The sequence below is a fragment of the Symphalangus syndactylus genome, chromosome 1 (assembly GCF_028878055.3).
Source record: "Symphalangus syndactylus isolate Jambi chromosome 1, NHGRI_mSymSyn1-v2.1_pri, whole genome shotgun sequence".
Classification (NCBI taxonomy): domain Eukaryota; kingdom Metazoa; phylum Chordata; class Mammalia; order Primates; family Hylobatidae; genus Symphalangus; species Symphalangus syndactylus.
In genome coordinates, this window is record NC_072423.2 from 144,030,246 (window position 1) to 144,047,025 (window position 16,780).

General features: G+C 42.6%; 1 protein-coding gene across 2 annotated transcripts in view; it reads left to right on the top strand.

Annotated features, from left to right (window-relative positions):
• MTMR7 (myotubularin related protein 7) overlaps positions 1 to 16,780 on the top strand; it is a 115,524-nt gene that overhangs the window by 59,962 nt on the left and 38,782 nt on the right. The window contains exons 5-6 of one of the 2 annotated variants that reach the window (XM_055287070.2): positions 4,376 to 4,504; positions 12,166 to 12,300. In XM_055287070.2, coding sequence (XP_055143045.1) covers positions 4,376 to 4,504; positions 12,166 to 12,300 — 264 coding nt within the window. The remainder of the gene's footprint in view (positions 1 to 4,375; positions 4,505 to 12,165; positions 12,301 to 16,780) is intronic. The other variant, XM_055287088.2, reaches the window with a different exon arrangement.

Below are 16,780 nucleotides of genomic sequence, written 5' to 3' on the forward strand. Positions count from 1 at the left end.
AAAATGCATAACATAAAGTTTGCCATCTTAGTCATTTTTAAGGTATAGTTTAGGAGTGTTAAGTAGATTGACATTGTCATATTATAGATCGCTGGAACTTTTCATCTCCAGAACTGAAACTCTATACCCATTAAACTACTCTCCATTCCCACCTACCACAGCCCCTGGCAACCATCATTCTACTTCTTGTTTCTATGAATTTGACTACTTTAGATACCTCATATAAGTGGAATCATACAGTATTTTCTTTTTGTGACAGGCTTATGTCACTTAATGTCCTCAAGGTTCATCTGTGTTATAGCATGTAACAGGATTTCCTTCCTTTTTAGGGCTGAATGATATTTCATTGTAATGATATACCACATTTTGCTTATCCATTCATCACTTGATGGACATTTGGGTTGCTTCCACCTCTTGGCTGTGAATAATGCTCTGTGAATATGGTTGTGCAAATATCTCTTGGAGATTCTGCTTTCAAGTCTTTTGGGCATACATCCAGAAGTGGGATTGCTGGATCATGTAGGAATTCTGTTTTTAAATTTCTGAAGAGCTTCCATACTGTTTTCTGTAGTGGTTGCATAATTTTATATCCCCATCCACAGTTCACAAGGGTTTCAATTTATCTGCATGCTCACCAGTACTAGTTTTATTATGTTTTCATTCTTTCATTTGGTAATAGTGGCCATCCTAACAATTGTGAGTTATCATCTCATTGTGGTTTTGATTTTCATTTCCCTAAGATACGCAATTTACTAATAGCTTCTCCCATTCTGTAGGTTGCTTTTTCACTTTTGATTGTGCCCTTTGATGTATAAAAGTTTTTAAGTTTGATATAGTTCCATTTGTCTAGTATTTTCTTTTGTTGTCGCTGCTTTTGCTGTCATACGTAATAAATAAGTGCCAACTCCAATGTCATAAAGCTTGTCCCTTATGTTCTTTTCTAGGAGTTTAATACTTTTGGGTCTTATGTTTAGGTCTTTAGTCCATTTTGAGTTAATTTTTTTATATAGTACAAGATATGACCCATCTTTATTTTATTTCTCTTTTGCATGTGGGTATCTAGTTTTCCCAGTACCATCTGTTGAAGGGACTAACCTTTCCCCATTGAGTAGTCTTGGCACCCATGCTGTGGATCATATCACCATATACATGAGGGTTTACTTCTGGGTCCTCTATTCCATTGGCCTATTTGTCTGTCTTTATTCCAGTACCACACTGTTTGATTGCTGCAAAATAGATATGGCTTTGTACTATATTTTGAAATTATGAAGTGTAATTCCTCTTTGTTCTTTTTCAAAATTGTTTTTTGCTATTTGGGGTCCCTGGAGAATCCATGTGAATTTTAGGATGAATTTTTCTACTTCTTCAAAAAATGCCATTGAGATTTTGATAGGAATTGCCTTGTGGTTGCTTTGGGTAGGATGGACATCTTCACAATATTAAGTCTTCCAATGCATGAACACAAGGCATCTTACCATTTACTTGTGTCTTTAATTCCTTTCAGTGGTGTTTTATATTTTCAAGGTAGAATTGTTATTTGAATTTCCACTTGAGAGTGCTGTCTACTTTGATGAAAGCAGGACAAATATCCATGCTTCTAGCTTGGTAAGAGGTTGTATCTTCCCGTGTTAACTGACACTCTAAATCTGCTTTTCTCAAAGGCATTCTAGCTTCTTAGAGTTCCCCAAGCAAGTACTCATCAGCATGCCTTATAACTTAAGCTGTGACCCATGGAGCTTTTCCCCTAGACTCAGTGCTCTGGGGAAGGCAGAAATCCTCGTAACTGGTATTGTGTTCGTATAGGGGCGGCCTCCACATCTGATGCAAGCCTGGCCACTGGTGACTGGGCACAGGTTGTTGAGCTCTTTGTCCTGGCACCTGCCAAGCCATCAAAGTCTACATATCTCTACTCTGTATAGTGAGAGCTCTGGTGCTCTTAGAGGGCAGGAGGTGGTCTTCTTGCTGTTTTGTGAATCAAGAGGGCCATGAGTTGGGGCCAAGGAGAGTGGGCCTCTGGATGTTGATTTTCTCTATTTGGTCTCATTCCAGCTATGGTGCAATGGTGCACACAGGGCCATGATGCCAGCAAACCTTGGTGTTTATTTATTTAGCCTTAGAAGACCATAAAAGGCCCTGGCAGGGGCTTACCTCCTGCTCTTCAAAGAGTTTGTATGAAATAAGCATGTTGACAAATCTTGCATGTTACTTACTCTTATTTAATCATGAAACTTTGCAGTTCCTTAGTGTTGTTACAAGGAAGAATGTAGGTAATTCCCAACTTGCTGAACACCTACTCATTTCCTTTTAAAAACTGTTATTTTAGGAAAATGTTGTTGGTCTGGTGCAATGACTACATGTCTCTTGAACCTCAGACAAACAGGTGTGGTCCATGTCATAGTGTTCTAGCTGGCTGACTTCATGGAGGTTCAGGCACCAGATTGGCGTGGGGGAGGGAGTGCAGTGTTTTATGGCAGTCTTCCCAGCTAAAGCTCTCTGAGTCCAAGTTGGTTGAGCCTTCTGTTCTTGGCAGATTTTCCTTTAGAGTGTCAGTGCCACAGCTCATGTTAAACTCTGGTAATCTTCTTTCCTAAAATGTCTGGTAGAACCCTGAAATTAGACTTTGGGCATGTGAACATCTCTTCTGTGGCCCTTTTATTCCCTCCTGTATGTTGTGTCCTCTTCTGGTAACAAAGACAATGGAGGCCAGCAAGGGAGGCATCATCACAGAAGACTTGATAAGAGGCTTGGATTTCAGCTGTGGGTTTTCAACCCCTACAACCCCATCTTCCAGAGTGATAAGGGTGGGTGGAGATGGACACAGGACCTGCAGATAAAGTATTTCCCCTTGATATGGGTTGCTGTGTCCCCACCCAAATCTCATCTTAAATCATAGCACCCATAATCCCAACAAGTCATGGGAGGGACCCGGTGGGAGGTAATTGGATCTTGGGGGCTGGTCTTTCCCATGCTGTTCTCATGATAGTGAATAAGTCTCATGAGATCTAATGGCTTTATAAAGGGCAGTTCCCCTACTCACGCTCTCTTGCCTGCCACCATGTAAGACGTGCCTCTGCTCCTCCTTTGCGTTTTGCCATGCTTATGAGGCCTCCCAGCCATGTGGAACTGTGAGTCCATTAAACCTCTTTTTTTATAAATTACCCAGTCTCAAGTGTTTCTTTATAACAGTATGAAAATGGACTGCTACACCCCTGTTGTTACACGTACTTGAGGACTCCCTTGATATGCCTAGGAAGATGTTTGACGTCCAGGAAGTAAAGAGGTGCTTGACATATCCCAGGACACTTCCATGTGGGTGATCTTCACATTGCGAAAAGATTGATGGACTGATGTGAAAGCAAAATGTGTTGAGCAACAGTAGCCTCAACTGCTATCACTGTTGCTACCGCTAACATTTGTTTTGGATTTAGTGGTTTATAAAGTGCTTTGCCATGGGTGTTACCGGATTTGATCCATCTGTCAACCCCATGAGATATTGTTGCTGCAGTATCACTTCTAGAGATTAGCAAACCACAGTGCACCGTGTAGTTTGGCTTCCCCAGGGTCATGAAGTTGCTCAATCAGAGCCAGGTTCTAAACTGGTGATTTCTGGTTCTTAACTGCAAGATCCTTCCAAGGCACCCTTCCACTGTGGTAATCACTCTCAGGGATGCGTAGAAAGAGCACATCGATCCTTACCACTTATCAAATCAAGACACAAGAAACAAAAATCAAGCTGCTACATTGCACGGTAATGTGTGACACATTAGGAAATCTTCATGGGCTGAAAGGTCAAGGAAGAAGCTTCCTGAAGGAGGTGGAACTTCGACTGGCCCTTGAAGAACGGATGGGATTTGGGAAGGTGGAGGGCAGGAGTGTCCGGGGGGGGCATCAGCTTGAGTGATGTGTCAGGGTCAGGAATGCACACTGGGCGTGTCAGAGCCACAGAGGTAACCTGCTGGCTTAACCAGTGTGCTTATGTTTTAGGAAAACTGTCTTCCGGGGTCATTCTGTCTTTCAACCAAATCCTGGCAGCTCAGGTTTTCTCAGCCAGGATGCACAATTGCAATTTGTCTCTTTTTGATGAAAGGAAGGCTTCATTGTCACTGGTCTTGCACAAAGAGCCCTTGGAGAGAGGGGACAGTGCACCGGGACAGAACACTAAGGGTACCTTGCGTTCCTTCAGAATGATTACATAGAATCAGCGGTACTTCATTCCTCTGAAGTGGCTTTGAGTTTCCTCGAAATAGCCTCTGCTGTAACATGGTTAAGGGAGCTTAAGGATGTACCTGTAAGCGTGGTGAAGTGGAATTTCTGGGGGCAGTTCGCAGGGCATTACTAGATGGCCTAAAAATCTCTTTGTATTTTCTGGTGACAGGTTTGTGACTCTTACCCTACTGAACTGTATGTTCCCAAATCGGCCACAGCACACATCATAGTGGGGAGTTCCAAATTCCGGAGTAGACGGCGATTTCCTGTCCTTTCTTACTATTATAAAGATAACCACGTAAGTCTCGAGGCATGTTTTTGTTTTACACTTTGCTTTTGTAGTTTTATCATAAGCAGGCGTTTTCTAGCTGCCTTCTGCTGTGCGTGTGTGTTTGAATTCTTCAGAAGGTATGTGGATATTTCTGTGCATGGTATGATGTGATACAACTATGCTAAGTCCTTATCTCATGTAGACCTCCTATGTTTATTTGACAGTAATGTAATGATTCAGAAAATGACTCGATAGATTCAGAAAACACCTAAAGCAAATCGTCCAAGTGAATACTGTCCTCTTCTAAGTGGGCACCTTGGGAGGCTCTTTGCTTATTCAGTGCTGGGGATCTGTGGCATGCCTATTTTAGAAAAGCCCCGGAAGTCCATGGCCCATTCTTTTTGTCTGTTATGCTTTTTTTAATTTTTTGGAGACAGAGTCTCACTCTGTCACCCGGGCTGGAGTGCAGTGGTGCAATTTCGGCTCACTGCAACATCTGCCTCCCAGGTTCAAGCAATTCTCCTGCCTCAGCCTCCTGAGTAGCTGGGATTATAGGCACCTGCCAAGATGCGCAGCTATTTTTTTTTTTTTTTTTTGTATTTTTTGTAAAGAAGGGGTTTCACCATGTTGGCCAGGCTGGTCTTGAACTCCTGACCACAGGTGACCTGCCTGCCTCGGCCTCACAAAGTGCTGGGATTACAGGCATGAGCCACTGTGCCCAACCTTATTATCTATTTTTAAATGGCGTGTTCTTTTGAGTATCTTCAGTATAAGAAATCTTTGATTATAGAGAGCATGGGTTTTATTTTTTTAAATATTATTTATAAAAGCCAGAATTGGGTTTGTTTGTAACAGGGACTCTAAGTAACTGTGGCTCTAATAGGATAGAATTTTTTTTCTCTTGCTTTAAATTCCCAGGGTGGGCAGTCCTGGCCTGGTAGCCTGGCCCCACCCCACTTAGCCTTCAGGTAGTCAAGCTCCTTCTACCTTTTTGCTCTGCCATCCCCTGGATTTGGCCGTGGCCTGCCTGGTGCAAGAGGTTGCTTCAGTACAGTCACCACCCACACACGGCAGGTGGCAGGTGATGGAGGGCTAATGGTGTGTGCCCAGCTTTTTGAGGAAGCCTTCCAGAAACTGCCACGTGACACCTCCCTTTCATCAGAACTGCACAGGCAGGTATGGAAGTACAGTGCTATGGGTGGCCATTAAAACAGCTAAAACTTAGAGTTCCATTTCTGCTGAGGATAGGAAAACAAATTTGGACGAACAAGAATGGTCTTTGCCACCCACTTTTAAAAGGTAGCAAAAAACCACCTTTAAAAAAGGTGGTTTAAAAAAAACAAAATGTTCTTTGGCTCTAGCCAGGTGAAAGAGAAACTTTAGTTTTTAAGCTAGATAATATACTTCTGGATTCAAAGCCGAGTGAGGCTATAAACAAAGAGAGGGGAGTGTGTGAGTGTGTATCCACATGCCTGCACCTACAGCCAGGGGGGTACAGCAGAGTCTCAGTCAGATTCTAAAGGCTTCCAAAAATATCTGGAGCAATGCCAGCTTCATCAGAGTGAGCACATAGCCTTCTCTCTTGCTACTTTGAAGGAAAATAGTAATTTAGTGGTGAAAGTTCTGTGAATTGGAAGGATAAAAATTATCTTATTTTTAGTTACACTCATTGCTCTTCTTTTCCTAGCCTTGAATTAGGTCTAAAGTATTTTATTAACTCCAAATATATTTCAGCCTGCACAGAGCTGGAGCGCTGGTTAGAGGCAAAGGAAGATGTGATTTTTTTTTTTTTTTTTGAAACAAGGTCTCACTTTGTCGCCCAGGCTGGAGTGCAGCAGCACAATCATAGCTCGGTGTAACTTCAAACTCTTGAGAGCTCAAGGGATCCTCGTGTCTTATCCCCGCAAGCAGTTAGGACTGTAGGCACATCATATCACCACACCTGCTAAGTTAGAAAAAAATTGGTAGAGAAGATAATTTTTTTTTTTTTTTTTTGAGATGGAGTCTCGCTCTGTTGCCCAGGCTGGAGTGCAGTGGCACAATCTTGGCTCACTGCAGCCTTGACCTCCCCACGTTCAAGTGATCTTCCCACCTCAGCCTCTCGAGTCACTGGGACCATGTGTGTGCCACCCCGCCCAGCTAATTTTTTTGCATTTTTTGTAGAGACGAGGAAAGCCATGTTGCCCAGGCTGGTGTCGAGTTCCTGCGCTGAAGAGATCTACCTGCCTTGTCCTCCCAAAGTGCTGGAATTACAGGCGTGAGCTGTCGCGCCTGGCCTCTTTTTTTTTTTTTTTAAAGATAGAATAGATAGAGATAGGAAATTTCATGATGTTGCACTTGAAATTAGGATGCTGGTAACATGCACATTTTTTTTTTTTTTTTGTAGCATCCGTTGATTAAAGAAGTAAGAGAGAAGACGAATCCAGGAGAGGGAGAAAGGGTCTTTTATTGTTGTTTCAGAGGTGTTTTATTGTTTTCTGTAGAATATTTAAAAAGTGAGCACAGTGTGCCTAGCAATTCCCTTTTTATATTCTTGAGACAAAGAACCTTTTACTTTTTGTCAGTGTGAGTAGTATCAGGATTAAATGTGTGTTATCTCAGAAAGGAGAGAATTTTTAGTAGTTAGACCTCAGAGGCAGCTTCTTCCCCGGCTGACCTCAGACCCACGTGGCTCCACGCCTGCTCCCTCAAGTGCTATTCTTTACTGAACCTCCAGGCGTGAAAATGAACTCACACAGCATAGTTAGAGCTTAAGAGTATTCATTTCCCATATTTAAGATTTTAAAGCAGAAATTACTTGAAGTTCTAGCTCTTCTTCCAAGGTACAGAACAGAGGTGTGTTTCGAAGCAGTGCTGCGTGATCGGGTTACCCCAGGGAAGTCCTGAGTGAGCACACGCTTGCCCGCCCACTCTCCCACCCCATGAACTGAAATCTATTTTGCAGGTAGAATAATGATCAAATTTGTGTTTTATAACAGTGTTTACATTTTAATATCAAGGTTAATTATATAAATGCTTCTGATTTGACTAGGGCTTTTCCTAAAGGGAAGTATTATTACCAAAGGTGGATTTCTGTGCTTAATGGAAGACACTGAAATACCAGAGTAGTTATCTGTGCTCTCATTGCTCATCGATGGCCATATAGAAAACAGGCAGTCTCCCAGAAAAAGTAAACAGGTACACATTCCATAAATTTGCTGATCTATCTTTCTTCTCTTTGGTTATCTGAGACATTTTAGGCTTAAGAGTATGTATTCCTATCCCCAAAGAATTTATGCGTATGAATAAGGATACTACATTTTATAGTGAAAATACTGTTTCCCATGTGTTACCAAAGGGACACTTTTGATTGTGGTGGTGAGATGACGGCTAATGTTGGGCACTGGGAACTGGTGATCAGATTAGGAGAAGCATGAAGTGCACAGGATTTTATGAACCTGAAGTTCTGTTTGATATAAAGGCCCCTGTGGAGGGTCCAGCTTTCCCTTTGTATCAGCTGTTACCACATGTAGTGTTAGGTTGGTGCAAAAGTAATTGCAGTTTTTGCCATTACTTTTAATAGATATAATCATATTCTTTCACCCCCGTGGTGAGGGAGGGAGTCCTGCTCTAGGTTACAGGGACAACCAGACACACAGCACTTGACACTGGGCAGGTGAAATGAACAGTCACATACACTCACTGCCAAGGGGAGGAGGACACCACAGCCCATGAAGGGGCACATGAGGTTGCGCTGAGGAGCAGTGTGACAGCCAGAGGCTGTGAGAGGCAGGCTGTGTAGTATCAGGAGCGTGGGGTCACCCTTGGTTCCTGCAGGAGGATGCGATTAGCTTGCATGCATCTTTCCATGGCTGGCAGGGAACTAAAACCTGCTACCGGGGGACGGGCAGGAGCTGCACCTCGTCTGCTGGATAAGAATTGTTTCACTCGGGAACCTTACCTGCAGGAGCAGAGCATGGCAGGGAACTTGCAGTGAGGCCATCTGAAGCCCTCTCAGTTTTACCAGATGTCAAAGCAACACATAATATTAATTTTAGGCCTTACGCACACAGGTTATGTACAGCCACGTGGGCTCCCTTTGAATATCTAGCTATTAACAGCTTTACAGATCATGGTTAGAGATGCTTAGTCATGCGTGTTCAGAAGTCTGTGTAGCTTTCTGTGAGAGTTCTTAGAATTGCTATAGCCTTTGTTCTTTATTATGCTACAATTTTTTCAAGTTTCCCTTTAACATGGTGCACAGCATCGTCTCCCAAATTTATGGTACACATTTCTAGGAAACAAAACTCAAGAAGATTTCCAGTGAGGCAACTTTCCTTAGGAAAAATACAGACCTTCTTGGTCTCTTCTTATAATGAATACTTATTGAAACTTCCTATGTGTTAGGCACAGTGCCAGGAGTTTTACAATGTTATGCCCCTTCTCACACCCTGTATTTTTAATATTTTACCCATTTTATAGATGAGAAAACTGAGGATCAGGGAAGACACATAAATTACCCAACAGCATACAATAAGTGAGAGCACAACTGGGACTGAAAGCCAGGTCTTTCTGCTGCATCTTTATGTTTTGAGATGGAGTCTCGCTCTGTCACCCAGGCTAGAATGCAGTGGCATGATCTCAGCTCACTGTAGCCTAGACATCCCAGGTTCAAGCGATTCTCCTGTCTCAGCCTCCCAAGCAGCTGGGATTACAGGTGTGCATCACCACGCTCGGCTAATTTTTGTATTTTTAGTAGAGACAGGTTTCACCATGTTGACCAGGCTGGTCTCAAACTGCTGACCTCTGGTGGTTCACCTGCCTCAGCCTCCCGAAGTGCTGGGATTACAGGCATGAGCCACCATGCCTGCCTTTATGCTGTATCTTAATGCGGTATTGTGCTGCCTCACCTATTTCCTCCCATTGGGGCTTAAATTACTTTGTTAAGAATTCAGGATCAGGAAATACTCTGTCTGGATTCAAATCTTGGCTTCCCTATTTACCAACTGTGTGACTTTGAGTGTGTTACTTAACCTCTCTGTGCTTTGGTCACGTCATGTATAAAGTGGAGCCAATAATAGGTCTTATTGTATATGATAATTAGGCTAGTTAAATAACAGTATGCAAAGTTCTTATAATAGTGCCTATCATATAAACACTCAAAAACAGTAGTAAGCCATAAAAAAGTTGAATATTTTAATTATTAGTAGCATTTGTAAATAAGTGGTATCCTTTACAGTTTACAACTGAAGAGTTTTTAATCTGTGCTCTGACATCAGTAAGAAATGCTGCCAAGTAATAGTAATACTCTTTGGATAATCTGTCTAGAGTGCGTTTAGGTGCACAAAAGCACTGAGACTGCTTACTGTTCTGCACAAAATTGAAAACCACATGTTAGCAATTACTGAGTCGATGAAAAATTCCATTTAGAGCATATCCTTAGTTTATTAAGAAAATCTAACTACAAAAAACCAAAAATGTAGTCTGTTTAATATGCGTGTTTTAATTTATCTACCACATTCCATAGTATAACAGTTCCAATATAGTTCCTCATTTAAAACTAGCCATTCTAAACCAGAAGATAATTTGAAATAGTTGTTGTCCCTAAATTGCTTCATTTCAAAATTGGTGTCTCACTACTTTAGTGAGGTCTGGTGTGTGTGTTCTCAAATTCTCACCATTTAAATGTGTTCCCATCCCCATCTAACCCTTCTGATGGAATCTAAGATTGTCTGGTGGCAGCTGTCCTTAACTAATATTTTTTTTTTCTTTCTTTCTTTTTTTTTTTTTTTTCTGAGATGGAGTTTCACTGTTGCCCAGGCTGGAGTGCAGTGGTGTGATCTCAGTGCACTGCAAACTCTGCCTGTCGGGTTCAAGCGATTCTCCTGCCTCAGCCCCCTGGGCAGCTGGGATTGCATGTGTGTACCACCATGCCCAGCTAATGTTTGTTGTATTTTTAGTAGCGATGGGGTTTCACCATGTTGACCAGGCTGGTCTTGAACTCCTAACCTCAAGTTATCCACCCGCCTCGGCCTCCCAAAGTGCTGGGATTACAAGCGTGAGCCGCCACACCGGGCCAACTAATATTTCTTTAACTGGGAAAAAGTATCATCTAAAGCCAACTCAGAATTATTCTCTTTCCAGGCAGAATTCCCTCCGAGCAGGTGGCAGACCCTGACCCCTTAAAGATCAAAGGAAACAGGACCCCCATGAAAGCCATCTGTGTCATTTGCTTTCTGGTCCTTGGACATAGCTTTCCTTCTGTTCGCCAAGTCCCTATTGATCCCCACCTTCACTTCCCCTTGCTCCTGGCCTTGCCGTCGCTTGCCGTTCTGTCTGCCGTGCTCATACCCTCTGATCTTTTTCTCCTCCCCACCGGTCAGGAATGAGCCACCCTGGAGTGACTCTGCTGCCCCTTTGCTTTGCTTCCCACTCCCACACCTTGTCCCCCCGAATCCTGAACCTGGCTGTAGGCCTCAGGCTTCCTTTAACCCCCTCAATGATTGTCCGTCTGTGCAGAATGGTGCTGGTGTCCTCAGACAATGGCCCCTGTAATATGTCCAGCCATGCCGTGGTTCTCCAACTTCAGAGCTAGTGAGAAATGTCCCCACCTTCTCCAACAAGGAGCACTCAAACCCTTTGGAGAGATCCTGGGTTGGGCTTTAAAGACAATTAAGCTATGGTTGGACTAAGAGTTGGGGTGCGCCTTCATGGGTGGAACCCTGCAATGCAAGCACCCTGAACAGGCTGTGACATGACAGGACTATTTGCAGTGCAACTTTCCCCTCCATATTATCCTGCGTGGAGGGGTTCTGTCACTGCCTGCATTCTTTCACGCTGTGGACTTACAGTCTCAATGTAGATGCTTTGAGTCATTCATGCATTTTATTGGAAATTTTGTGTTTAATTTAAATGTTAAAACCTAAATCCGTGAAAGTACTTTGTCACAAAAGCCTAAGTTTTATAGCTGCAAGGTCGGATCTGTACTACCTATTCATAACTCAGGGAAATGTTTCTGCTCTTCTAACTATCATCTGACAGTGCAATCTACTCTGTCAGAATTGCAGGGTACGGGACTTGTGGCAGAGAATGCAGACTGATTCCAAAAAGAATCCCCCTTGTTCTAAGTAGACTTGAGTCAGCACAGGTATGTGCCTGCTGTCCTTCGGTTTCAAACCTAGCAGCAACCTGGGCTCTCGTCACCGTGAAAGTTTCCCGTTTAGAATTAGAATTGGGTTTTGGTATTTGTGATGTTTCTAGATGGGCTAGTTTAAAAAAAAAAAAAAGGTTGGAAACCATTAAAAATAATTTTTATTTTACTAATGTCACCATTAATAGTATCTTATACATTTGAGGAGAACAGTTATTTATTTTGTATTTCTTCTTTCAGCAGGAAAATGAAGCAGTATCAGTGAAAAGTAGATTATTTAAATGGTTTTGAATATCATAACTTAGATCCTATCTAAACATCTCTACACATTCCTAGTATTTTGCACAGACAGGCTCTTTGTATTGCTTGCCCATTAGTGGTTTCTTTGACTTGAATTAAAAATAAACAATGCTTGATTTCCAGAAAGCTGTATCACATTTTCATAAGCCGAGGTGGACTGTCAGTGAGCCCAGGCTCTTTGTTCTGGAGACACAGGTAGAGTGTCTCTCATGGGTACAGTTACCTGATGGTGCTGTGTTGCTGTGACCTCTCCCCCTAGGCCTCCATCTGCCGGAGCAGCCAGCCCCTGTCTGGTTTCAGTGCCCGGTGCCTAGAGGACGAGCAGATGCTCCAGGCCATCAGGAAAGCCAATCCAGGAAGTGACTTCGTTTATGTCGTTGACACCCGGCCTAAAGTAAGTGTCACCGTTGCGATGCATGTCTTTGCACCTGAGTTGTGAAACTGGAGACAGGCAAAGGCTAGCCAACTGCCATCTCTTGTGCAGGTTGCTTCATCTGCAAAGGGGCGGTTCCTCTTGGCACAGTCAGTGTCTGGGCACCCTGCTGGCTGCTTCCTGGAGGTCTAGTGCTCCTGAAGCCTCTAACTATACATTTTATATTTCCCCTGCCCCTAGCATTGTGCTGGACACACAGGGCCACCCAAATGAGTGTGGCTTCATTTTGGAGATTGCGCTCCTAAGTATACCACATTGGTACTCGGTTTCTTTCTAAAACAACCCTTTCTGCTCTGACAATAAAATTCAGTCTGGAGCTCCAGCAGTTCAGTTGTTGCGAAGTACTCAGCTATTATTTTTCAAATTCAACTTGTAGTAATCTATACCTATGACTTGGAAAGATTTATAAAACATAAGGTAAATTTAAAAATGTATTTTTTTCATAAAAAGTTCTAGGTGTGTAAAAAGGTGTAGAAAAAGATCTGAAAGGTTAAACCCTGAACTCTTAAAATTCCATGGAGAAGGGAGTAGGATTTGGGGACGTAGAGGGTTTTCTACTTGTTAATTGTTAGAAAATTAGTATTTTACAATTACATATGTATTAATATATTAAGTTTCTAATTTAAGAAAACCAATAGGAAATAATAGATCTAGACATCAAGGAGTGAGCCACGTTGATCTTACACTTACCTCCCACTCAGCCTTGCTTTTTTCGTTTTTAAGGAGAATCAGTGTTAAGTCCAATAAAATTCCAGTTTTTCTCCTTAGACCCAAGTCTTCTAAAACTTCAACAAGTAAAGTCCCCAGAGAGACAGACACAAAGTCACCTACAAGTGCATTGACTACAGCAGACAGAATGAGATGACAGAATGAAGCATCCCTTAGTCAGCTTATTTGGCATTGCCCTTTCCTAGCCACTAATGAAAATGTGCCTGGACCTATGACTGAAGAGAAAGATGAATGTCCAGTTCTGTCTCCTCGTATGGTAAGCAGAGGAGTCCAGGATGTCCTTTTAGGCAACAAGAGTGGGATAGAGAAATTATGTTTAACGTAATCCTGTTAAAAAAAACTGGGGCTGGGTGCAGTGGCTCACACCTGTAATCCCAGCACTTTGGGAGGCCAAGGCAGGTGGATCATCTGAGGTCGGGAGTTTAAGACAAGCCTGACCAACATAGTAAAACCTCATCTCTATTAAAAATACAAAAATTAGCTGGGCATCATGTTGCATGCCTGTAATCCCAGCTACTGGGGAGGCTGAGGCGGGAGAATCGCTTGAACCGGGGAGGCGGAGGTTGCCGTGAGCCGAGATCGTGCCATTGCACTCCAGCCTGGGCAACAAGAGCAAAACTCCATCTCAAAAACAAAAAACAAAAAACAAAAAATTGAGAGAATGTATACCACACTGTTTACAGTGGTTTTTCCTGTGGGGTAAGAAGTTCATTTTAGGAAACTTTTCACTTCCTAAGTTAGAATTTGAAATTTTTTTTCAATATAGAAAAGGTAAAAGAGCATAAGGACCTTAAATTTAGTGAAACATAGAGTTCCCACATGAATCAGCAGTTCCTTCCCAGGTATATAACCAAGAGAAATGAAAACTTATGTCCACATAAAAACTTGTACGTGAATATTTGTTCATTATTAGTCATAGCCTGAAATGTAAATAACCAAATGTTCATAAATGGAGAATGGATTTACAAAATATGGTATGTCCATTCAGTGGAGTATTACTCAGCTATAAAAAGGAATGGACTGTGGACATACGGCAACATGGACGAATGTTGAAAGTGTTATACTGGGAGGAAGAAGTCTGTCACAAAGGAATCATGAAATGCTTTAAACAGGCCATTTCAGAGCTATTGAAAGTAAACTGATGGTTGCTGAGGGCTGGGGGAAGGGAGAGAGATGGTGAGTGACGGCTAATGGGTAGTGGATGTCTCTACCACTACCTACTTTCTACTTTCCAGGGTGATGGAAATGTTCTAAAACGAGATCATGCTGATGGGTGCACAACTCTGTGGCTATACCAAACACCACTGAGTCGTATGCTTTAAATGGGTGAATGGTATGACTTGTGAATTACATGTCAGTGAAGGTATTAAAAAAAGAACATAGGAAATAAACATTACGACAGGAAGGATAAAATAGAACCAGCAGCTCAAGTCATTTAAAAGTGTACACCGTGGGGAAGAGGTAATTATAGACATGGTCTACACTCATTGGTGATCCTAGAAATCATGAGAACTGAATCCTATCCTTTGTGTGGATACTCAGGCCTTGGTGATTTTCACGGATTCTCTGAACCTCACGTCACCAAGTATTATGATTTGTGTCCAGGATAATGGACTGTGATGTTTTCCTAGAGTGAGAGCAGTGCCCTACTCGTCCCCTCACCTCAGAACCATCCTGTCTTCTTCGGAGCAAAGCACACAGCAGGAGAGAAGTGTGTGGAGTAGTGAGGATGGAGTTACTACTCACGGATGCCAGATGAGCGAATCAGTCCTGGAGATCAGTGATGAAACCGCTACCACAGCTAGATCACATTCACATTCTACTAGATTATAAGTAAAGGGTCCCTTCCTTTTAAATTCTCAGAGCATGACACACAGATAAAAGTTTCAAACTGAAAAAAAAAAATAGCTCCTTTGCTGGAAGATTTTCACTGAAACATATCAGAAAATCTCTGGCTTTTACTGTTGTCTGTCAATTTGTGCCCTTCTCTCTGGCTCATTGTGTTTAACCTTCCTTCTAACTGACTGCCTTCCCACCTCTTCTTCCTACCCTTTGTTGAAGCAAGGTGGGGCTGTTTTGAATTTCCTAATAGTTACAGATGATTTAATGATTAGCTGCTTAGATATACTGAAGAAAGATAAGAAAAGGAAGAGAAAAGACGGGGGCTTTACTGAGGAGAGATTGGGAAGCCCATTTCTTATCCTGTTTTTTTCAGATTTAAATAAAGCCACACAGATTCACCTACTAATTTTAGGACCAGTGATCCAGATATGTACTGTGTTGTGTAAACCTTCTAGGAAACGTGGCAGCTGTAGAGCCAGGCATATTCTAGATTTAAAATAAATCAATCCAAAGGATTTGATTCGAAGGGTATATTTAGTGCTAAGTGTGTTTACTCTCAGCGATGAGTTTGACACTGATCCATTAAAGAAAACTGGGGTTTTGTACAAGCCGTGCCCTCTTCTCATATTTATCCATGCACGCACACTTCACGTGAGTTTTAAACTGTTTGCTTAGAGCTTTCATTCTTTTAAAGATTGTGTTTGTTGATTTTTGTTCCAGAGTGTGTTAGGCCTCCTTGGTAGCCAGGAGACTGAGTTTGCTCTAGAAGGTGTGGACCCTGGCAAGCAGGCACTTCTCAGGTTTGCTCACAGGTTTCATTAAAAAGAAAAAGGATTAGGAGCTGACCTGGATTATTCTTGGCCTTTGAACAAGGCTAGCCCCACATGAGAACTTCCAGAGCTGCCTGTTCAGATGAAAGCCTCTAAATTGCTTGTTGACATTTTCTGGGAGACACCAGCCTGGGCAACATAGTGAGACCCCCATCTCTACAACTCTACAAAAAACAGAAAAAAATTAGCTGGGTGTGGTGGCATGGGCCTGTAGTCCCAGCTACTTGGGAGGCTGAGGTGGGAGGATTGCTTAAGCCCGGGAGTTTGAGGCTGCAGTGACCTGTGATTGTGCCACTGCACTCCAGCTTGGGTAACAGAGCGAGACCCTGTCTCGAAAGAAAAAGAAAAAATTGGGAGACAAAGTCAATGAAGTCTTCAAGCATGTATTGAATGTCAATTCCAAAAAATAATTATACTCTTCAGGGCACATATTACTGCTAGGGTCTGGTGCTTTAAGAACATATGAAAGTGTCGTTGCAGTATTCATTGAATTTTCAAACGAGGGCTAACTCATTGCAACCTTGTTCATGACTTTATCATTAATTTGTTCTGGGACTTTGCTGAGCTTGTAAAAATGGCAGGCACTTTATTTTTGTTGTTTTTTCTTTTTCGAGACAGAGTTTTATTCTCCCCCAGGCTGGAGCTCAGTGGTACGATCTCGGCTCACTGCAACCTCCATCTCCCAGGTTCAGGCGATTCTGCTGCCTCAGCCTCCCGAGTAGCTGGGTTTACAAGTGCACGCCACCACACCTGGCTAATTTTTTTGTGTTTTTAGTAGAGACGGGGTTTCACCATGTTGGTCAGGTTGGTCTCGAACTCCTGACCTCAGGTGATCTGCCGTTCTCGGCCTCCCAAAGTGGTAGGATTACAGGCGTGAGCCACGGTGCCCAGCCAAGGTACTTTCTCATTTAGTTCTTTTAAGAATCCTGGCAGGTTAGGAGGGTTTTGTTTTGTTTTGTTTCTTTTCATGGATAAGGCTAGAACTTAAAGAGGCTGAGTAATTTGCTCAGGGTCTCACAGTTCACATCCAGGATTCACAC